Source organism: Astatotilapia calliptera, chromosome 16 (genome assembly GCF_900246225.1).
Source record: "Astatotilapia calliptera chromosome 16, fAstCal1.2, whole genome shotgun sequence".
NCBI lineage: Eukaryota > Metazoa > Chordata > Actinopteri > Cichliformes > Cichlidae > Astatotilapia > Astatotilapia calliptera.
Genome location: NC_039317.1, coordinates 22,425,156 through 22,448,480, shown reverse-complemented (window position 1 = coordinate 22,448,480; position 23,325 = coordinate 22,425,156). Strand labels below are relative to the sequence as shown.

The window sequence follows — 23,325 nt, the reverse complement described above, 5'->3', positions numbered from 1 at the left end:
CATGGTAGAATCAGCAATCCAGAAAACAGAGAACACTGAAGGCATTAGAGTTTGTTTTCTGCTGCATCACATCACAAATTTATTTAGGTCAAGTCAAAAATACATTTTTATAGATATTTTCTGTCGGTCTGCTACATGAAATAAACACAATCATCAGAATGAATTATTTACACGAATCACAAGGTCGTACACTGAGTAAGACAATAGAAGAACGCAAAGTTGCTTTGTGTGCAGAAAGGGAGACGGCGAGAAGGTAGTTCATGGTCAAGTCGAACATCCATTACGAAACGACCAGCGCTGAAAGCAAACGATCATGTTTTCAAGGCAAAAAAGACACGACTCAGAAATAAAAACACACTTGACAAAAGAATACAGTATTCAAATGGACACGAATAACAACACATTCAAAGTTACATCGGAGAACAACCACACCATGTTTAACTGGGATGGCAGCCATAAATATTTGATACGTTTTGACAGGGGGTTCGACAGTATTATAACTTTGGTCCAATTTATATGTTCACCAGAGCAGCCAATACAAACCTTGTGTTGGTCATAAATTCCTTTTATGTTGGCTGATCATTTGAGGTAATAATGTCCAGTAACAATTTAATCAGATGAGTGTAAGATAACTATTTTGTCTGACAGCATGACCAAGCTTATCCCATATTCATCTGGATTCACACAGGCACCAAGGTTTTCTGTTAAATTCCCGACTGATAACCGAGTCCATGTGTAATTAGAAACTTAGGATACTAATAGAAAAATCGAATCTTGCTCTAATTGGAAAGAACTTTGATTCTCTTTGCTTTTGCTTCCTGGAAAAAAAAATCCTCAAAATAAAATTGGACTCCATAATGTTTTAAACACCCAGACAATGAGTCAGCAGGGAAAAAAGCAAGAGCAATAATAGCTCCACTGTGGCCAAGCAGATTTTTATGTACAGTAATGATCATACATGACTGAATCATACAAGTGTGTCCACTGGAGCGTGTATTCTTTTGTGTCTGCATGTCATTGTATCCATCAGCAGCTGCATCTCACTGTGGCAGGGCTTTCAAAATGGCATTCACCTCCTCAGCTACCGCCGTCAGGGCGAACTCAAACTGGTCCTAATTAGGAAAAGCAGGGAAGTGAGGCATTTGGGTAATGATGCACAATCTGAAGACTAGAAAAAATATACTGAAAAAAATATGCACACAAACAATGGACGGTATGTACCTTGGTGCGGACTAGGCCAGGTCTCTGGTCTCTGATGTGCTCCAGTGTGGCTGCAATGTCGATCTCCTTCACTCCTAATGTCATCAAGAATAGTAGCAGCATCACTAATAGTTTTTTTCTGATCTCCATCAATCTAAATCTGCTATTTTCAGATGATATGGATGTAGAAAATTCACAAAATAGATCTGTTGAGGTTATTTGTGAAGAACTATTGTGATAGAACTGACAAGAGACAGTGAAAAGGTCAGTGTCTCATTTGAGGTTGAAGTCTAAACAGACAGCAACCATGTCTGATAAACAAAAACAGATTCTGACAACTGCAAGAAAAAAAAGGAAAAAGATAATGCAACCCAGCTGAAATTAGTTTCAGTAAAATAAGACTTTGAATGGTATAGATGGAATTTGATTGCATTTCAAGTTTCCTGACTCTTTCTACAAGATTCCAGTTAAGCTGCTAAACCACTCAGCTCAAGAAATACTGAAGAAGTATGCACATATGATTAAGTTTGTAATTATTAAAATATAGTCTGAACTACCAGTACCTAATTTCTTTCAACAAGCAGCTTGTAACTATAGCACCCTCTGCTGTAGTTGATAGGAAATGCAACTGTAATATGACTCAGACCAATTAAAGATTTGACTTCTCAAAATCTTTCACTGCATCATCTGTGGGCTGTAAGTCATAAAGATTAGGTATGGATGTAATGTTTCTGGGTAATGTTTTTGTTTTAACTGACTCACCCTTGGCCATGCGGTTCAGCACCATGTCAATAAGGATATACGTGCCAGTCCTGCCAGTGCCATCACTGTGGGAGTGACAGAAACGCAAACATGATCTTACAAAGTATTTTTCTTTAAAATACCCTTTAAGCAGAAAATTCACATGTATATCTGCGATTTCTGTTGTTCCACAGAAATCTGTGATCCTACAAACACCAGAGTATCTTCCTTTCAGTCTTACCCGCAGTGAACGATGATTGGACAGGAACGACCTCTGTAGCATTTATTCACCTTCCTGAAAAAGTAGAAACCAGGGAGAGAAAAGAAAGAAAAAGACAAATGACAGGAAAATGTGCTTGGTTATAAAATATTTATGGTAAAGGTTACAACTGACCTTTTCACAATAAAATAAAAACATCTTATTATTAATACAGAAATGGCAAAGTCTGCTTTGAGTATTTGTGGAATATCACAGTGAAAACAAAGTAAGTGACCATGTTGGAAATACAAGGAATGGAATAACTGCATGTGACAGGTAAATAAAATGAGATCAGGAATAGCTGGAAATTTGACTGGACGGGAAAATTAGATACTGCATGAGGGTGTGGAGGACAGTGAGATGGTGAAAACAGGATAGAATAAGTGGAGAGGAAGCCACAGATTCACTGTCCCTCTTGCAGTAGCCAGTCACACCTGCCAATGCTCATTTTTATGACTATGCAACTGGAGCCAGAGTACTAGCTGCAAACCACAAAAATGACACCGGGAGATGTTAAAATACAAACCTGTCAACCTGCACACTGGGGTAGAGGGAGAGAGAGAGTGTCAACGATGATGGATTAAGCTTGAAATGAATTACACGGAAAGTGATCATATACACTTACAAATAGCAGGGAGGATGGAAAACACAGAAAAGAGATGGACATGAAGGCGATCAGCGGGATTCAAATCCACCAATGTGACTACTGGTATTTCAAGTGTTTATACATATATTTATTTGTATGCTTTTGTATAAACAAGGGCAGTCTGCATGCATGTTTGTGGGTAGTTTCTTACCTGCGGAAGTCAAGCAGTGGTCGTGTGGAGGTGGGGATGCCATCAGCTGGCCAGCTCAGCAGGTGAAACTGGGTCAAGGTACGTGTCTCCTGCGTCTGGACATTTTTCAGGTAGAAGCTACGCACCAGGAAGTCCTTGCACCAGATGTGTTCTGACACCAGGTTCACCTGACATACACAAAGACACAGTGGGGAGGAAAGAAGAGAGGGAGGGGTTGGATGCAGGGGAAAGGGGTAAAAAATATGAGTCATGAATCTTTTGAATTATTTAAAATTTAAATATACAGAGATTCAGCTTTTTAAGCGTTTAATCAGGTAAACTTCCAGGAGGAAAAAAAGGTTATACATACTGTGTACTTACTTACTGTGAAAATAACTTTAGTATAAACAAGGCACAGTGAATCTAAGTCTAATCAGCTTTATTCATTGTATTCTCTATGACTCATCGTTTTTTGTCATATATTTTGAGCAAAAACAGCAGGGCTAATCAAGGGATCTTTTCCATGAGTGTTGAAACAATCGTGCAAATATCGATACAGGAATCAAACTTTGCATGTTTATCTCTCTGGTATGGAGCTGTTAATTTGAAAAATCCTATTTGCCACAACAGTTTTCAATTTTTTCCAATTCGACCATCTCAGAAACAGCTGTTTTATTACATCATTTCAACCACTGCCTACTTTTCAAGTTTCACTTTGATTTATATGCTTTTCGCTATAGGTAGGTCAAATGTAATGTAAATCAGTTATTTTTCTAACATGCTAACAGACAGATAACGTTAGATTACACCAACAGCCACTTAATCACCAGTTAACCCGACAAGCAGTTCTTTGGAGGAGTTCAAACCCAGAACCCTCTTGCTGTGAGGCTACCCAGATATTTGTTGTATTGGCTAAATAAAATGACTAATCCAAGTACGATATCAAGCATATAAAGTTAATGCTCTCTGAGTTCTGCCCTCTCCTTTACTCCATGGTGAATGATTTGTTTCTCCAGAAACACATTTTTAACACTCATGCAAAGCTGGATGTAGGCACCGGGGGTATTTGGGGTTTGGTGTCATGTCTAAGCAGGGGCGGATCTAAAAGGGTGGCATGGGGTGGCAAGTGCCACCCTAAAATGATCTCTTGCCACCCCAAGTGCCACCCTAGTTTTGCATATGACAATGTTGTTTATTAAAATAAGATAGCTTATAGATTAACACTTAGATTAACACTTAGTTACAGTTAACAGTGAATAGAAATGCTTAAACTGAATATATTGCATAGTGTTACCCCCCTCCACCATTAACAAATGGTTCAGCCCATAGCGCAGACCGGCTTTTTTCTTGTGTTCAGTAGCAAGCGATGCTCATGATTGTGTCAGAGCACATTTTGAACAACACCATGGGAATTTCAGATTTCACAGATTCACAGATTTCAGGTGGTTGGTTGTTGCACTCTGGAAATGGAATGAAGGTGAGTGTTATTAACCGTCTGGGGGTCCACGGACACGCTGCACCTCCAAATCACATGACTGATTTAAGCTGACACAGCAACAAGCTGCAGCCGTGCTGAGTTTTTGAGCCTGCGTTGAATGTTCGGACTTCAAAGTTTTTACATTTTAATTACAGGCCAGTAAATCCAGAGTTATGATAAAAAAATATTTGTATATATAAGCCATGCTTTTTTCTAAATACTGTCGTTACATTTTTTTTTTCTTCGACCAATTTAAAAAAAAAAAGTCAACACGTGGGATTTGGTTGTTTAGGAAGAAAGGAAAGTTTTGGGAGTGACGGAAACGGCAGCGAGACAGAGCGAGCGAGTGAGAGAGTTTTTAGAAGGGGGACATTTCTGACGTTTAGTGTGGAGTGTACAGTTAGTGTGTTGTGTTGTGTTGTCTTGTGTAGTTAGTCTGTCGTGTAGTATTTGTTTTGTTTTGTGTGTCAGCAAGGGCACTAATGAACGTCACAAAGGCACATTTGCAATGTAAACACTGTCACTAAGTGATACACCTCCAGTTGTCAGGCCTGCAGGTTTTTCCCTGTGGAAAACACAATTTGTGGGGCATCTTACTGCAAGACCCGATTGTTCTCTCATTTTAGATAGAGTAATATTTTTAAGTGGTTGTACAAAATAAAAAAAACGGCAGGTGTATTGACTGCATTTTTAGATAAATAGTTGTATATGTTTACAAAATGTGTGCATAATTTTTTAAAATGTACAATTTATATTTGCATTTCAAGTTTAATTTACTCAACATGTTTCTGTTTTTTTTTACAGTAAAAAAATACTACTAGGATTTTACATTTGTGTGATTTCAGATCAGTAATATTAATACAGTAATGTCAATGAAAAAACAACTAAATTCAGACACATGAGGTTGAAAAGAATGGAAAGAAGTTTTCAGACTTCATTTTTGCGAAACTTATAAAATTTGACACTATGATCCTTCAGGAATGGCATGTCTAGTTTATGCTATATAAAAATATCCATATTTCTTGGCTTTGTGGACAGCCATCTTGAAAACAGCCACCATTTTAAGACATCAATTAGCTAACAGGCTTTATACAAAGACAATGTAGTGACAGAAGCAGACATGTGCCAATACAATTTGCACTTGTATACACTTGTGGATGTACACTTGTAATGTTATCTTCTGCACTACGCGAGAAAGCTCAAAGTTAAACAGGAAATTAACCTCATAGATGTGGTAGAGTGACGAGCCCTCGTCAGGCCAGTATCGTTCACACTGCTTCTCTCCGTCCTCCACCAAAGCTGTCATCATAACAATCACTGTGCAGCCGTTCTCCCACACCATCTGAAGGTTGAACAGAGCAAGCACACACACAAACACACATCTTAATGTCACTTTAAGACGACTCAGTATATGGCTGTAAAATATGCACTGCTTTACTGTCTTTTGCACTGAATATATTACAAATTCATAGAAATGGGAGGAAGACAGAGTGATGGGGAAAAGAAGCAGAGGGGAGACTGCACCAACCTGCCAGAAATCAGCAACAGTATGGGGAAGAGGTCCCTGTGTGGCAATGTAAGATGGTTGGCGAGGATCATGATCAAACTGATGATTGAAAAAGGAAAAAGAGTCTCTTAAAATCCATGCACAGAATATGAGTATTAGAAAGTTCAGATGCAATTTGCATTTTCATAAAATTATAATATTAAGATTTGTATTTCTTAATTTCTCTCGAATATCAAGAGAGAAAAATATGTCACGCTGTATCCTGATTGAGCTGCAGATTATGCTTCAAAGTGTTTCCTTACATCCAAACAATGACTCCTTTCTTTATGAAGTCATCTATCCAGCAACAGAGTATTACACAAATTTATACTTAACTGAATAACTATGTCATATTTTATATATGTTTTATTTGACATGAGGGATTCTTACAAGCATGCTGGCATTGATATAATCTTGTTTATTGGGGTTTACATCAGTCTTCAGTTTCACACGAGAGTGATCATCTGGAAGAAAAAAGAAGGTGTTTGGGCTTTAATTATGTTAAAGGTTTAGGTTAAAGGTTGGTGAGACTTTCAATTAAATACTTTCCATGAAAATGTACAAAATATAGAAATTATAAAAAGTGTTACATGTTACTAACAGGGGAGGGCTTCAGCATGTCTGTTTTTGTCCATGTTGTCTGCAGACTGAGCCACAGCTACTGAACTGGGTTCCGCCTGATAGGAACACAAAGCCTCCCACTCCTTCTGGAGACGGTCCTTATTACGCAGGTGATCCTCCATATACGCCTGAGGAAGAGATGGGACACCAGAAATAAATATTTCATAAACAAAGAGCAGATTTCACCAATCTGTAGTACATTTACTCTCCACGCTGACTGTTTTTCACTCACTAGTATCATGTGACCGGTGGAGATGTCCATGTTAGACTGGGCAGGCTCCTCGCTCCAGGACGGGGTGGAGCTGTGGGTGGAGGATGGGCTGTGCTGGGGACCATCACTGAACTGGGAGGAAACGCTGCTGACACGGGATGTATCTGTACCCCTCCGTCCACCTGCACCCGTGCTTACAGCAGGTCCAGAGATGCTGCTGCTCACTCCTCCCATACAGTCCTGGCGGCACAGGGAGGATTTAGATGCCATGTGCTGCCGACATAGCTCCTGAACAGATGGAAAACTGCATTACTTTAGGCATTTAATGCACGAACTGCACGCAATTAACTGCCTGACTTAAGAGCTTTTCTCGATGCTTTTAATTATCTGCCTTTTTCTGCTTTTCCATCCATTATAACACCTCAACACTGGGAAAAATACATAATGATGAAAATGCATCAAATAGCACTAAAGGACACTTGTATGTAATTTTGACCAGATCCCTTATGTAGCCTTACCTGGTAGTCAAAGTGAGTTTCTGCACCTCCCTCTGGCCCCAGGCCAAGCTTGCCATTGTTCACTTGCTGAGCATAGTGCCTGAGACAAGCTACGGCCATGGCCAATACCAGCACACCTCCAACAACTGCCATGGAAACAAGGGTGATAACTGTCCCACTGGAGCCCTGGGAAACCCTGGTTACCTGAGGGAGACCCCGCGCATCTGTCCTCTAGAAAAAGGATGATCATAAAGAGCAGTGAGTAAGATATAGACAAGTGGGCAGGAACACAAAGAAAACAGGCTGTTATCTCCATTTTTTAACATGCGCATCAACGGTCAACCCAAACTAAGGCGCTCCAGCAAATCCACCCTCACTACTGCAATTCAAAGGCCACTCATTTCCTTTTACCAACAGAATTGCTTCTCTGTAACTGCACTTGACAGCAACGTGTGCCCAGTGAGCTGCTGAGCTAAGTTTAAAAGACAGAGGTCTGAAAGGTCAAGGTGTTGCGCCCCAGAAATCATTAAAAAGACAGCTGAGGCTCCAGGAGATCAGCCAACCATCTTATACAACATGCCATGTATCAGTGCTATGAGGTATAGTCTGCCCCCAAGTGTCATTCCACCTATTCTTCAACTTGATCTTTATTTACAAACAATTTTCCCCATGCTACCCACATACAACAGAAGTTACCAGCTCTGTTTTGTCAGCTTAATGCTGTGGCTGTTTCACAGCAGTGAAATTGAAATGTCAATCCAAGGAAAAACTAATAAAAATTAATAAATAAACCAACCAGCCTCGAAAGGACAAGTTAAATTTGAAGGCCAAGGCAGAGAAGAAAATCAAAAGCCAGAAGGGAAGTGCACAGCGGTAACCAAAGAGACAGAGGTAGTACAGTATCTTTACTTTGTCCTAACTTTACAGTATATCATCGTTTACTGACAAATACCAGCACTGAGATATTGTGTGATTAAAAATGCAAAGAAACTGTCCTTTGTCGTAGTTTACAAAATGTACATAAAACGAATGAAAACAGCATACAGTAATTTAGAAATGCAGTAATTTTTTTTGTTTGTTTTTTTTTGGGGGGGGGGGGGGGACAACATCATTTGAATAAATTAATAACACACAAACACACACACATGTCTAGTGAGAAAAAAAGGATCAGCTTGTGCCATTTGATCACATCGGTATCAGATACACAGATGCTGGCAGCACGACTGTGATATTATCACTGTAACCCTGAAAGCAATCTGTGTGTGTGCGTGCCTGTATGTGCGTGTGTGTGTCATCCTTATATTCAATCTACATGCGCATTTTGGAAATAAGGATCGATTACACATAAAGACTGACACATGAGTGACGATTCAGAGGCTAGGAATCAAGCTGTTTATGTGAAACGGTGAATAATGAGGTTAATGACATTGGTGACTGTTGCCATAGCACCTGGGATCTGGAAGCCTCAGTAGGGGTGAGGTGGGGGGGGGAGATGGAACTCCATGGCAACAAGTGAAATGCTGGTTGTTAGGATGTGTTGCCTCACTTATTGGTTCTGGCAACCACAATTTACACACATAAAAAAAGAGTTGTATACAGCACAAGTGTAGTGATCTTGTTAACAAAGGTTACTTAATCGCTGAAGGTAATAAACGTGATCAAGTTATTCTCACTTTCTTAGCTATACATTTAATTCATGTCATAGTATCAGTACTAAACAAAGCCACAAAAGATAAGCGCAAATAAAGACACACAGTACACTGTGATTAAATTAGAGCGAAAATGTTAACAAAAAAGATGAAAAATGTTTGTGTGTAAAACAAATACCTCTCCCACACCAGTCTGCACAATCTTGAGACCCGTCTCAGACTCCAGGAAATTCTTTTCAGATACTGTTGGAGTAAAAAATAAAAAAACAACACAGGCCTTTCAATATCGGGTCTAACACTGTAAACCGACTCTTGCATACAACCTGACAAAAACACATTTATTTACAACATTTCAGCTCTCCATGAGGCAAACGGTTCATGGAAAAGAAATGCCTATAGTATGTATAAGTCTACCAAACAAAAACATTCCTAATGTAATATAGAAAGGTAAACTCTTCACTTTTTTTCATTTCTAATGTTGTTTTGTCTTGTACTCTTCTTAGTGTTTCAGTGGGGATGAATCCAAAGATTGGGAACGTATATTTTGAGCCTTATGGTCTGTTTTAGCCTTATGGTGAAATTGTGTTTAACATATGTACAGTACGCTACATTGCTACGGGCCATCCGATCCCTATACAACCATTGTAAGAGCTTGGTTCGCATTGTCGGCAATAAGTCGGACTCGTTCCCGGTGGGTGATGGGCTCCGCCAGGGCTGCCCTTTGTCTCCGGTTCTGTTCATAATTTTTATGGACAGGATTTCTAGGCGCAGCCAAGTAGCGGAGGGCTTTCGCTTTGGTGGCCTCAGAATCTCATCTCTGATTTTTGCGGATGATGTGGTTCTGTTGGCTTCATCGGGTGAAGGCCTCCAGCTCGCACTGGAACGGTTCGCAGCCGAGTGTGAAGCAGCGGGAATGAGGATCAGCACCTCCAAATCTGAGGCCATGGTTCTCAGCCGGAAAAGGATGGAGTGCCCACTCCGGGTCGGGGATGAGTTCCTGCCCCAAGTGGAGGAGTTCAAGTATCTCGGGGTCTTGTTCGCGAGTGATGGGAGAAGGGAGCCGGAGATCGACAGACGGATTGGGGCTGCAGCTGCAGTAATGCGGACGCTGCACCGGTCCGTCGTGGTGAAGAGGGAGCTGAGTGTAAAAGCGAAGCTCTCAATTTACCGGTCGATCTACGTCCCTACCCTCACCTATGGCCACGAGCTGTGGGTAGTGACCGAAAGAACGAGATCACGGATACAAGCGGCAGAAATGAGCTTCCTCCGAAGGGTGGCTGGCCTCTCCCTTAGAGATAGGGTGAGAAGTTCAGCCATCCGGGAGGGGCTCAGAGTAGAGCAGCTGCTGCTCCACGCTGGAGAGATTATATCTCTCGGCTGGCCTGGGAACGCCTTGGTGTTCCCCCGGATAAGCTGGAGGAGGTGGCTGGGGAGAGGGAGGTCTGGGCCTCTTTGCTTAGGCTGCTGCCCCCGCGACCCGGCCTCGGATAAAGCGGATGAATGGATATGTACAGTATGTGGATAAATGCAAATCTGTGTTTTTGAGCCTTACCGGCTTTAGCAGCTACCTCTGCCGCCGTCATGTTGTGCTCATTTTGTCGGATACGGAAAGTCAGTGCAGGACCGACAACGCTGGCAACACATAAACACAGGGACACACATGTTGGATCGCCGAAAACTGCAAAAATACAGGAATGAAGAGTACAACAAACTAACTGTCTCTAAAGCATCTAACATACAACTACAGTGCTACCTAATGTTGATGAAGCTGCTTGTTGTCAAGTGTATTTTATCAGCCAGCAGCTCCAACATCTTGACTCCATCGTACAGACTCAGGGGACTACGAATGAAACAAACATCATTAATTTTGCTGTAAACACAAATTTTTAATAAATGTCTTGTTTTCTGCTTTTTACTTTTAAATAAATTACTATTAACGTTACACAACAGGCTATAATTAGACAGCGTTTATTAAAGCATCACTACACTAAACAAATCATTAGTAACTCAAACAAAGTTTTTTTTCATGTTTTAGATGTTTTTCCTATGAACCGAAGAACTGAGTGTTAAAATAGATCAAGTGCTGACCTCTGATTGGTGACAATGTACCCATACTCCTCTTTGGCCCCTGTGCTCTCCACTACTGGCAGCCCCTGTCCCTTAAAATCTAGTCCAGCTTCAGCGGGAGCAGCCTGCGGAGGTTGAGAGGCAGACGGGGGGAGGCTGGAACTCTTGGATGAAGGTGTAGCTTGAACTGAGGCAGTGGAGGGGACAGGGGCAACAGGAACAGGCTTCTCTGGCTTATTGGAAATGCTGTCTGTTTTTAACAGCTGCATATAAGGGGGAGAGGAGAAAACACGCCTATGTAAGAACCTATGATCACATTTTTTATGACTGCTATTAGTAGATGCTAACATACTTCCTTGAGGGTGTTGAGGTCTTTTTCGACTGGATCTATGAATACAGAGAAAATCTTTTTTACACAAATACTAAATAAAAAATGCTGGAAATTGTAGGGATTATGATATTTCTATATTTAAGAAATTGGGAATTTTTTTTTTGCTTTGGTTTCTTACCAAGTTGGGGGGGTGTGCCAGTTTTGCCCTGATGCTGCAGCAGTGTGAGAGCTAGCTTGTAGAGCTGCTCCTGACTGAGGTCTCTTGGACTGACTCCGTACTTCTGCAAGACAGCCGACATCCTTTGGCGCAAGTCATCTAACACAGGATGGGATTACTGTTATTTTTGCACTAATCATTTTTCAAACATATTGGCAGATTATGTATGTGCATCTGTAGTTTAACTATGTGTGTCATTATGTTTATGCTGTATATATTTATGCTTGCGTTCCTTTTTCTCACCATTATTCCCAGACAGTGTGCTATAGTCCTGAAGAACTTTCTTAGTCTGCAAGGGTTGCTGCCTGCCTGCAGTACCAAGCCTCTCCTGTAGGGTGTAATCTTCCACATAGTCCACTGGTATATCCAGTTCCAAGTCGTCATAATAAGGCAGACCTGCTCATGAAAGCAGGTACAGCAGGAAACATCATTGTTTGTGATTGGCCCAAAAATGTGCCAGAGTTCTATCTTTTTTTATGTCTATGGATACTTTCTGCATGAGAAACTGAGACTGGATAGTTTGTTTTTATATATTTAAGTGTATGCATTTAAATATTTTTAAAATATCTATTTATCTTTGTGTTGAATTAGTAAAAAAAATTATGAAAAAAAGTAATTATGTTTAAAAAAATTTTACCTGCAGGAACCACGGAAGGAGCCCCTCTGTGGCGGTAAGATGGCTGTGCAGATGCCAGGTAAAGAGACAGAGCTTCCAGCAGCAGCTGCCTGTCACGATCACGCTCTCTCTGGTTGGTCTGGGACCTCAAAGAAGGGCGGGCATAAGCACCTGCTGAACCCATGAGAGATCTCTCTACTTCGTCTTGGTACCTATGCTGTGTTAGCAGAGACAGTACATAATACCTGTTATACCAGATGTAAACTGTGGCACATTATTATGTGTGTTACACTTATATGCAAAATTTTGTATACACCTGTTCATGAAGTGTTATAAATGACACAAATCCAGCTGCTGCTAATCACAGTGTGTGTTTTCATACCTGGAGGTACGCGTATGGGTCCATAGATGCTGTTTGCATGCGCAGTGGGGACTGAGGCGGCTCAACAATCATGTAGTCCACATATTTGCCACTAGGAGAAGCAGACGCTGATTTTGAACTTTGGTGGTGGGAGGAGGGCTGTTTGGACCTGGCGACCAAGAAAGAATCGACTAAATCTGTTATATAAATATGCAATTTCTTTCTCTGTCAATTTCAAAATAACTAAGGTGTACTTGCTGAGACAAGGATGAGGTGTTTGGCTTTGAGGGAAGTGTGGTATGAGGAACTCTTTTCAGCTCCTTTGACAAAATATATTGGGTGATGTCATCCTGCCATGACAGCCCTGCACATACAGATGGAAAATACATTTTAAAAAATAGCTGTTAGTAAAAGTGCAAGACCATGGTGTGTGTACAGATTACAGAAATACAGACAGAAAAAGGGGCACTGATATCAATGCTCTTTGCTGACATTATGAATGAATAAAGCACTTTTTCGTTTTATTGCAGCTATTTAAAGGCATGTGGGTATTCACTTTAACACTTTTAGCTCACTATTATGTTCAGTCTCACCTTCTAGCATGAGCTGTTTTAGAACTTCTTGCATCCTCTTCAGAACAGGAACTGACACCTGGTACTGGACCTGGTCCTGCTTAGAGGTTCGACACTGACCAAACAACCCATCTGAAATACACACATGAATACGGATGTAAATATGTAACCCCAAATTTGCCAAGGGCAGCCTCTCGAGTCCTGGTCCAGGATACAACAACTAAGCTGACAGTGATTTCACAATGCAGCAGGAAATCAACAGGTGTAAGTAACAAAATTTGGCTGACTTTTTATGTGGCTGTGTCAGTTGTGTCTCCGGACCCCCGTTGTACTACACCATCACTGGCATACTGACATGTCTGCTTACAGTTATGACAAAAAAGGCAGAGTGCAACGCTTAAACAGAAGGGAGCAATCGTTAACTTTTTTCCTCATTCAAAATGTCGGCTGTGTTAAAAAAGGCCCTCAGGAGAAATTCCCCTCATAACAAAGACATTGCCATATTAGAGAAGCTATTATATTTTTTATATCTCAGTAAGCCTCTGAGAATGATCCTATTATTTCATAAGACATCAAGCGAAGTTCAGTTTTTTGTGCTTTTTGTGATTTAACCGTATACATTTCAATACAAATGGTTCCACTGACACTGCTTTGGAGGTTATTTAGTCATAGCTGTAATTCATATGGTGGCCCACACTACACTAGCCCACAGTAGTGAGTCATAGTTTTGAAGTTCAGCCCACACACTTGTCACAATCCTTTTGAAGAGCTCCTGTCGCCATCTGTGTGTGTAAGTGCTTTTGAAAAATTGAAGTCGCTAACTTGCAGGTACCTTCATGGCAACAGAAATATTAATAGCATATTCTCAGGATCACCTGTGGACAGTTTTCTCTCTTTGTTATCATAAACCGCATGCATCGTCATAGATCTGCTCTTCAGCAATAAATTACTGGGATCTTAATAAAGTTAGTATTTGCTGCACTTGCACTTAGGTAATCAGTGCAATGCAATAGGAATTGCCCCTATAAATTATAAATAAACTGTTTGGGTTACATGGAAAAGGTCTGAAATCAGTGCTTAAAAAAGTGTATGCTCACTTTTGTAAGCATCTAACTCACTTGGGTGAGTTTATTGCAAATGAAACGCTGTGAAAAGTCTAAATCAGATATAGAAGGCTTGTGTTTCTAATCTGTATACTCAGTGAATTAGGACCTAGATTGCTGAAATGCTATGTGATAGGAATAAAGATAAAACCGAGCAGGCTATGCTTTAACTGGTGCACTGATGAGTCACCACAGCCACTACACCAGCTAAATCTCACACAACCCACTTTGCCACACTGAGATAGTGAATTGTTTTAGTGAACAGATTAGGGAGGATTAAGGTGTTTTTATAGCCACGCATTTTGTATGAAACAGCCCAGCTTTTATTTTTTCAATTGAAAACTCAGGAGCAGTGTAGAAAGTGTTACACATGCATTATGTCAGGTCAGGTATTGATTTAAAAAAATTTTTTGCCCAAAAAGAAAACATGAATTCAGTTCCAGCTTGTTATTGCTTTAAGAAACAGTCACTAAAGGTAAAGAAATGATACCTACAGAGTCATTATAATCTATGATTCAAGCCAAAACAACACTTTGAGTTAAGGTTGACATCAGAGCAGCTAAAAATGCTGTGAATTAGTGAAGTTGGATGGCAAAATTTTAACATTAACTATGGTAAAAATAAATAAATAAATAAATAAATAAATAAATATATATATATATATATATATATTCTATTATGTTTATTTAGTTTCTTTTTTGCAGAAAATGTTTCATATGATAAGAATAGCCTAAGCCTTGTGCTCAATTTTACCAAAGAAATTTACAATCTCATGAGGGATACAGGATTTAAAAATTCTTATAAAGAAATAAAGATACAAACTTGTATATGTTTCCCCACCAAGACCACTAAAGAAAAACAATCATATAAATACATATCTCGTCCTAATGATTGTAAAACGCATCATCAAATTACAACTTTGTTAATGTTGATGAAGGGCCATCCTGGCAGTTTATTGTACTAGTAGAGTATAAAGCTGTTATTATTCCTGGTGAATGGACTGATGACAGAAAGGCAGAATTGAAGACAAATGAAGAGAAGCCATCAAACTGGATGGCTTGATTGGACTGGGACTATTCTGAGAGCTCGGGTTATTTCAGTAAATGTCATTTTTTTTCTGCAGGGATCATAGCATATCGATTTCAGTGTTGTTATCCAAAAGAATCTGACAATATGAGAAATATAAGATTCAAGATAAATGAACTCATTTAAAAACATACTCCCCCCAATATATTAACTGTGATTAAAACATGTATTAATCATTTATATCCTTGGAACAAAAGTATGCATAGAAACAATCAAGCTGTAAAACATTAATACATTTATCAGTCATGTTGGATTTATCACTACCTTAACAACAACACAGCAATATTAACACTCTGCACTCCATAGAAAAGAACCACGAGTACCAGTCCACTTGTTTGGAAACAGTCCCAGTATAATATAATATATTTATATTATATATATAAAATATATATTATATTATATTATGGATAATATATTTGGTAACCTACAACTTGTACTTGTCCAACTAACAGTAAACCCGCAACAGCAGTTTTGTCTCATGCAGTTTTCATCCCAGGTAAATAATGTAAAATAATGTACAATAAAACAGGAAAAAACAGCCAGATGAAGTAATGATTTAATAATTTGACCCTACCCATACGTGTAAAAGCATAAGCACAGCCCTGTCATCTGGTCATTTATAGCACCATATATAATATAGGAAACCTCTAAACCGTCCTCAGTAGACTTGTGTTGTTACACATTAACCAGCAAAGATGCAAGGTCAGGTTACTATATATAGAAGAGGGTTTAACGTGCTTCCTACATTACACTGATAATGCTTCCAACAGCATAAGCTACTAGAGTAACTGAACCATCACAAGATGATAAACGTGACGTGAGATCATAGGGATCATCAGTAAACCTACAAATACTTCTTTCTGGAAGCGACTGTCATGAGTAAAAACTACAGGCCTCAGCATAAAAACTTGGATCGTGCAGAGCAAAATGTGTCACTGCACACTCCACTACTTCTTGCAAATGCATACAGAATAAAGCAGCTTTTTCATCCTGTCACAGACACAAACTCAAAGATCTGAAGGGAGGCATGTATTTCATTAAACACACTAAAAAGAATGCAGTACAATACAATCATTGTTCCTTTTCACGGTAGGCACTCAGCAGTACTGAAGGTGAAAAGGGGACTCCACTACAATAATTCATGAAGATTTTAGATTTACTGCAACCATATAAAGGACTGTTTTACAATGAGCAGGCATTATTGGAGTAATTACTGCTCAATGGGTGAATGTGGATGCAATGAAGCCTTGGCGAAACCTCGGAGGACATCATAGATTAAGCCCATAAGTCTTTGATTACTGTTGGGTTGAAACAATAAACAACATTTTGCAGATCATTAAATTATTTGTTCTGTTTAGTTTTTGAAAAGGCGCAATAACAAATCTTGTAGTTATTTAAGTTAAGTTAGAGAATGCAAACCTTATTTTTTATTTTATTCTGAGAGTTCAGTACCTTTGTAATCACAGAAATTATTGAAAACATTATTAGTGACTGAACCGAGTATAAAATATCAAAGTCTCAAAGATGAACAAAAACTGCTAGGCCTATATAACTACAGCAAAGCCTGTGTGGACTGTACATTAGAAGATCAAATAAAAAAAAAAAAAAATAATAATAGGGCATTACGGCTACTACAAGGTTAGCAGTTAACTAAAAATTCACCAGCATATCCAAGTCCTTTATTCTGAACACAAACAGGGAAGATGTGTTGCTTCAATTAATGAGGACACACCTTTATACAGCCCTAATGGTTTTTTTTTAAATTATTTTATTATTGTTCCTCGTTGTCTTCATCAACTCAACACAGTTGCTGTTATTCTTTATGTGTTAAACATTTAGTTAAGTGTTACAGGAGCAGTGCTGACCAAAAATTAGGTCATTTAATCTTTGTTGGGGTCTGACAAACACAGACAGTTTACAGCTTATTTTGCTTAGTAGGTTCTTGAGGTGGTACAGAGATCAACAGGAAAAAAGAAAAAGGGGAACATTTCATCCACTTTGATTGTTTTTCTCCCAGTGTTGTCAGACACGCTGATATCTGTCTCTGTGTCTGCTCCTGGGCAGCTCATCCACTTAGTATTCTGTCCAATGATTGTGCGCTTGCGTAAGTGAAGCTTCCACGGGGAAGGACGTAAGTGTGTGTGTCAGTGACTCATCACTGTATTAGCACAACAACTGTGGGGGGGTCGACCTCGATGTGATGTCAGTGTTGCTATGGAGACAGGGGGCAGGGGTGGGGCTTAAAATGAGGAAAAGGAGAGGGGCAGGTGACTGAGAATCTGTGGTAAATAAGGCAGAGAGAGCAAAAATCCTTGACTTGTGTTTGTATGATTCTATGCGCAGCCTTTGTGTTAGGATCTGTGTGCACCTATCGTCGAGGGCTACTAATTTACTAAGGTGCAGTGTTAGAGAAGGATTAAGAAAGCGGTCTGTCTTAAAAGTTTAACAAGTTCAAGAACATTGTGTTTGATTGTATGTGCACGTGTGTGTGGCGTACTCACCATCTGAGCAGAACTGATCCCTAGTGCACAGTTTTCGCTCAAACAGGCAACCTGAGACAGAAACACAAAGAGAAGGCTAACAAGCACCCAGAGTAAAATCTTTTACAGTAATTTCCATGGAAACGACTGCCTTAAACGCACATTCAGAGGGCGGAAATGAGACAAAGTGAGCTTAACCTGGGCTTATTCATTTTAATGAGAAACGTACTGCTCAGTGGCAACCATAACACAGTCACCCACTATCGTCACCTTGCCTTTTATATACAAATGTTACAGATGTCAATACAAGTAAATGCAATTATTATTTACATAAGAATAAGCCTCTTATATAATGGCATTTTAGTCACCCCCTTAACCCAGTTAACCCAAAAAATAAATGGCTAAAACTTTATGACTGTTATTATTTCATTTTCTGATGAAATGACACAGTTGAAATGATATCTGTGTTTGAACAAATGCCTTTGATAAGCATGGCTGAAGACAAAATGTTTGTGACCTTTAAATTTTGCAGGTATAAAATGCATATTTGTTAACAGATGACACAGTGATTGAACATGGGTGCAAATAACAATGCTTTCATTATATATTTTGGGGTATTTACTGTAATTCATTTGTAGATTTTACACTATTTCTTTTTTTAGGTCAGTGAGTAAGACCTTGGAGGGTATGGCAATGTGGGAAAGAGCAGGTGGCTGGCGATAGAGAGGACTATAACCCAGCAGAATATGCATGAGATAACTCGCCCTCGTCTATGCTTCGATCCATTTCCATGTACCAGACAATAAATAAAAATCAATGAAATAAAACAAAATAATTCTAAGTAGATGTGTGAGACAGAGTGTGTACATGCAAAACTATATCTCAAATATGTCAGTAATCTAGCTGGCTGGTTAAACTCAAACTCGAGTAGAGAGCAAAGAATGAGAACTATTTTCTCTACCTTTTATTGAAATGACGCAGTACCTAAAAATGACTCACCGCTTAGAAACAGACACACTGCAAACACACAGTGCATGGATTTTGTATTGCTGAGAAGCCCTGAAACTTTCTTTTCATGAGTGGCATTATTGAAGCAAAATCTTACAACTGTGAATACAAACCGGATTTCTTTCACAAACAATAAGCCAAAGATGTGTTTGCGTTGCACTGACGTCAACATACCCACCGTAAAAGAGATGGTGGTTACTACCTGAAGTAAGCTTTGGCAAAAAAAAAAAAAATACATGCGCAACACTCACTGAATAAAAAAGTATCTGTGTAATTGCAGGGGCTTGCAGAAGGGCTGACATACACACCATCATAACTGAAAGTAAATACCCAAATTAAAACCCTAACCAAAAAAAAAAACAAAAAAAAAACAATAGATAAAAAAAACATGTCGTAAGTTCATTTTAAATTATGGCTCTCATTTTTTTTTTTTATTGCATAGTAACTGTACACTCTGGTTTATAACACAGCACAGAGGAAGACCTTCAATATCTGAACACGATATCGTTACACGTATTTGCTATTGCTAATATTATGATTTCATTATAAAACTTTCTGCAGGCAGGTACAGTAAGTCAGCTTCCTCACATCAACAGATTAGGAGTAAGCATTACAAAAATATCAGACATATCCTTTTCATAGTGATTATAATGTTCACTTTTGCAATTATATATATATATATATATATATATATATATATATATATATATATATATATATATATATATATATATATATATATATACACATATGTAGAGAGAGGAGGAGAGAGAGAGAGAACAGTAAAATGTATACCAGAGCAAGGTATCGTAATGTATCACAAATGTATCAAAAAATCAAAAAATGTATCACAAAGATCCCAGTAAATCCATTAGCTTTTCTGAGGAAACTTGACCTATCAAACAGTGTTTGTTTTGTCAGGCCATCAGAGAAACAACTGAGCGGAGCGCCTCAGACACTGAGCATCATATGGTCTGCGAGAGGACGGACAGTCAGACATATGGATGGATTGATCATCATATGAAAGTGTGAAAGAAGAGAGATGGGAGGAAAGAAGAGGTGCTATCGGATGAATGGACAAAGGGAAGCAACAGTGGTTACTGGTTTCTCTCCATGGTGCTGAAATTTGAGCCGCACGGCTTTTCATTGTTCTTTTAGTTTATGCGCTTTCTTATTATTCTATGGGTTTTACAAGTCACATTATTCTTTTTAATGATATTTTCAAAAGCAAGAACTAACACACCAACATTTTGTGTTGATTTTTTACATTTTATTTTATAGAGCTTTTTTAAGTAAGTAGCTCTGTCCTGCCATCATGTTTATCATTAAATTGTCACAAAGTGTTTCTGGGTTGTTCTTGTGTTTGTTGCCAAAGAAGAAAAATGAAGAGCAAGGGAGAGAGAGAGAGAGAGAGAGAGAGAGAGAGAGAGAGAGAGAGAGAGAGAGAGAGAGAGAACAGTTGCTTTTTTCAGCTTAATTCTGAATTACTCCCTGAATTCACTGCCTGCATCACAAATCTCAACCTGCTCATGTTACACACACAACGCATCAATCTACTAAAAGAACTAAGCTCATAACCCAACCCAGCTGCCGTCAGTTTGAAATAATAAAGCTGAACCTGTATTCCTAGCATTGTTATAGAAATGACAGGGACTATTACGAATGTCACGATCATTTCTACTGAGTGGAAATGTTTAACTGGTTTCACGTTTCAGCCCAGTAATCAAAATATTTATTGAACTTGAATTAGGTGGGGTTTTTTGGTCATATTATTAAGTACAGCTTTAGTTAGTTTAGTGATGTACATGTATATACCCCTGCTGTTTACTTTTCATCATGTTTTGTAGACCCTACACACACTAGTGTGTAATCTCATTAAACATCCTCTGTATTTAGACACACAGTCCATCTCTCAGTCCGTTGTTGAACGATAAGAAGAGTATAATAAAAGAAAGGAACTCATTACAAAACCAAAAACAGAGGATAAAGTATCCTACGGTAAAGGTGACACCATGGTAAAGTCATCTGCTAACATCAAACTGCGAATATCCCAGGAGTGTATTTCGCGATGATTACCGCTCCACTATCATTTCCATCATTTTCTTACCGTATTTATCACAGATCCCTGGTTGATACAGCACCGTCAAAAGGAGCAGAGCTCGCCATGGTTTAAGGTGTTGCATGATCTTGCGAAGCTTCACAGCAGAGGAGGAGACGGAGAGAGAAAGATGCGGAGTCCCTCTGCGTTTCCACGCTTTTAAACGTCCATATTGATAAAAAGGAAGAGCCCGTGTGGAGTCGACAGCTCACATTGAACCCTAAAAGCCCACGTGACGGGAAAAATATAAAAAATAAATAGGAGATAAAAGTAACTCTTCACAGTCACCGGGTGGGGCGTGGGGATCGAGAGAAGCGGGGATAGACTGTTAACATGCAACGTATATCGACTCAACGACGGCACAGTTGCGGAAATAACGTAGAATCTGTAGAAACAGGGAGCTCTCTTCCATACAGGAGCTCAACCTGCACCTACGTCATCACGGCTTTGAGAAAGGGGGCTGGGGAGGGATGGTGAACGAAAGCGTTAACTTTTATAGTCCGCCCGTTCCTGAACGTCATGCATTCGTTATCCATATTTGTTTTTCTTTTTTTTTTTCTTTCTTTTTTGTGCGTCCTCTCACGTAAAATGTAGATATATTTCTCTTCCTTCGAACATGTGCACATGTGCACATGTGTCAGTCGCATCAATTGAACGGTATACAGTACAGCCCTACAGTACAGCCCCATATTTAATTTCTTGCCTCATTAAGGATTTGTCCGAGGTTAACTTTCTTGTAGCTGAAAGTAAATATGAGGCTTTTTTTAAAAAAAAAAAATAGCGCTAAAGGTTTTTGGTTTATTATTAAAATAGTTAAAAAATAATGTGCTCCACAGTCAAAGGTTTGGCGAGATTGTTAATTCTTCAGCCCTTCAGTGAATTCAGGTAGGAGTACAGTGTAATAGGAGACCAGACCAAGGGAAAGGATTCCCACATAATAAGGCTCTCTGAGCCCTCTCCCAAATATAATGTTTATGTAGACTACACATTTATATTCTTAATTATTATTATTACTGTGTGTGTGTGTGTGTGTTCTTCTATCTCAAGGCAATTTTCTTTTGTCAACACTTGATGAGTTATAGCTAATAGAAACTCCACTAAATATGGCAGAACTCTCTTCCCCCCCAGAGTAAGCAGTGCCACAGCATTTTCTCTTTTCTGCTTGTCCTCTTGCTCCATCTTGTGTCTGTGAAAAAACAGTTGGCACTTGTTAGATTGTGGCTGCTGCTGTTGGTGGTGGTACACCACTCTAAGAAAACAAAAACAAAACAAAAAACCAAAACCAAAAACATTCAAAATGCTTTTTATCATATATATAAAATATTTAAATCATGACACAGCTCAGGGATTAGAAAGGGCATACACATCATTTCCTTTTACACATGTGGTGTTTGCTGAAAGCAGTCAAACGAACTTATAGTACTGATCCAATACAACAACAGAAAAAGGTTTTTAAAAAAAAGGAGAAGAAGAATTAAATATATAATCATTCTACTAGCTTACAATATATGTTTATCTGACTCTATGCTGCATGTAACCTTCAACTGCTGCACATTCAATTTATTTTTCTTGTTATTTTTAAGTCAGATGTCCAAATGACTTATCTGTGACAGCTGACTACCTATCCTCAGCCAACAGATTAAAACCTTTGACCTTCTTACAGTTTGGTCGGTAACATATAATATGTGAAATTTGTGTCATGAAATTTGCATTACACTTTTAAATGCATACCTGTTGTGAGCATCAATTTCTCTTCATTTTAGCAGCTGACTGTCTGCTGTACTGGGGTCTCATAAAATAGGAAGTAGCCTTTCTATCTAGCGTGACTCATGATTTGATGGTTTGACATGGTTTGATGCAGAGCCTGCTGCTCTCTATTTCAGGCACATTGTGCTTCTGCTGGCATTTGATATCATATCTCTCTCCTGTGATAGACCTAAAAAAATCTGGAACAGGTTCTCTTGTAAAAGAGGTCTATAAAGTTGTTACACACTTGTATGTAATCACTAATGTGCAAGCACACATACTGCACACACAGAAATACACATGAACGTCTCTTTCCTCCCCTTGCCTTTACTTGGATCCTTTTAGTCCCAGAGTCACTTTTGTGCTAGAGCTCAGCTCTTTGGCATGTGTGTATGCATGTTTGGGTGGTTGCAGGGCAACAAGCATTCTGCGTTCATGAATGATGAAACCACCTGACCCCTAATCACCTATAGATGCTAGTTATATCATATTTAATTTCTAATTTTTGTTTTTTTCTTTCATTTTCCAAACTGTAAGTGTATTCACCTTCACGTACAATGTATCCATAAAGCAGGGGCTATGTAACGATTCTCCAGGACTCCCACAAAAGCTTACAGATCGTCTATATGTTCTCTAGTTTCAGTCTCTAAAAAACAATCCCCA

The 23,325-nt window shown here is 39.1% G+C and overlaps 1 protein-coding gene across 2 annotated transcripts; it reads right to left on the bottom strand.

Moving 5' to 3' along the window:
* Window positions 1-50: 50 nt before the first annotated feature.
* Window positions 51-21,367, bottom strand: ptprna (protein tyrosine phosphatase receptor type Na). 2 transcript variants are annotated; one of them, XM_026145269.1, is made up of 24 exons: window positions 20,926-21,367; window positions 17,832-17,882; window positions 13,163-13,273; window positions 12,828-12,933; window positions 12,591-12,738; window positions 12,230-12,425; window positions 11,836-11,988; window positions 11,554-11,691; window positions 11,397-11,431; window positions 11,066-11,307; window positions 10,731-10,817; window positions 10,530-10,609; window positions 9,156-9,220; window positions 7,350-7,559; window positions 6,853-7,119; window positions 6,601-6,748; window positions 6,390-6,463; window positions 5,982-6,059; window positions 5,676-5,795; window positions 2,998-3,164; window positions 2,183-2,236; window positions 1,963-2,027; window positions 1,222-1,295; window positions 51-1,112 (listed from the first exon to the last, which is right to left on the bottom strand). In XM_026145269.1, exons 1-24 carry the CDS (start codon window positions 20,999-21,001, stop codon window positions 1,041-1,043), a joined length of 2,817 nt encoding a protein of 938 aa, XP_026001054.1. In that variant the 5' UTR covers window positions 21,002-21,367; the 3' UTR covers window positions 51-1,040. The 2 variants fall into 2 exon arrangements, with proteins under 2 accessions (XP_026001054.1, XP_026001055.1); XM_026145270.1 differs by having other exon boundaries at window positions 6,853-7,071.
* Between the last annotated feature and the right edge of the window lie 1,958 nt (window positions 21,368-23,325).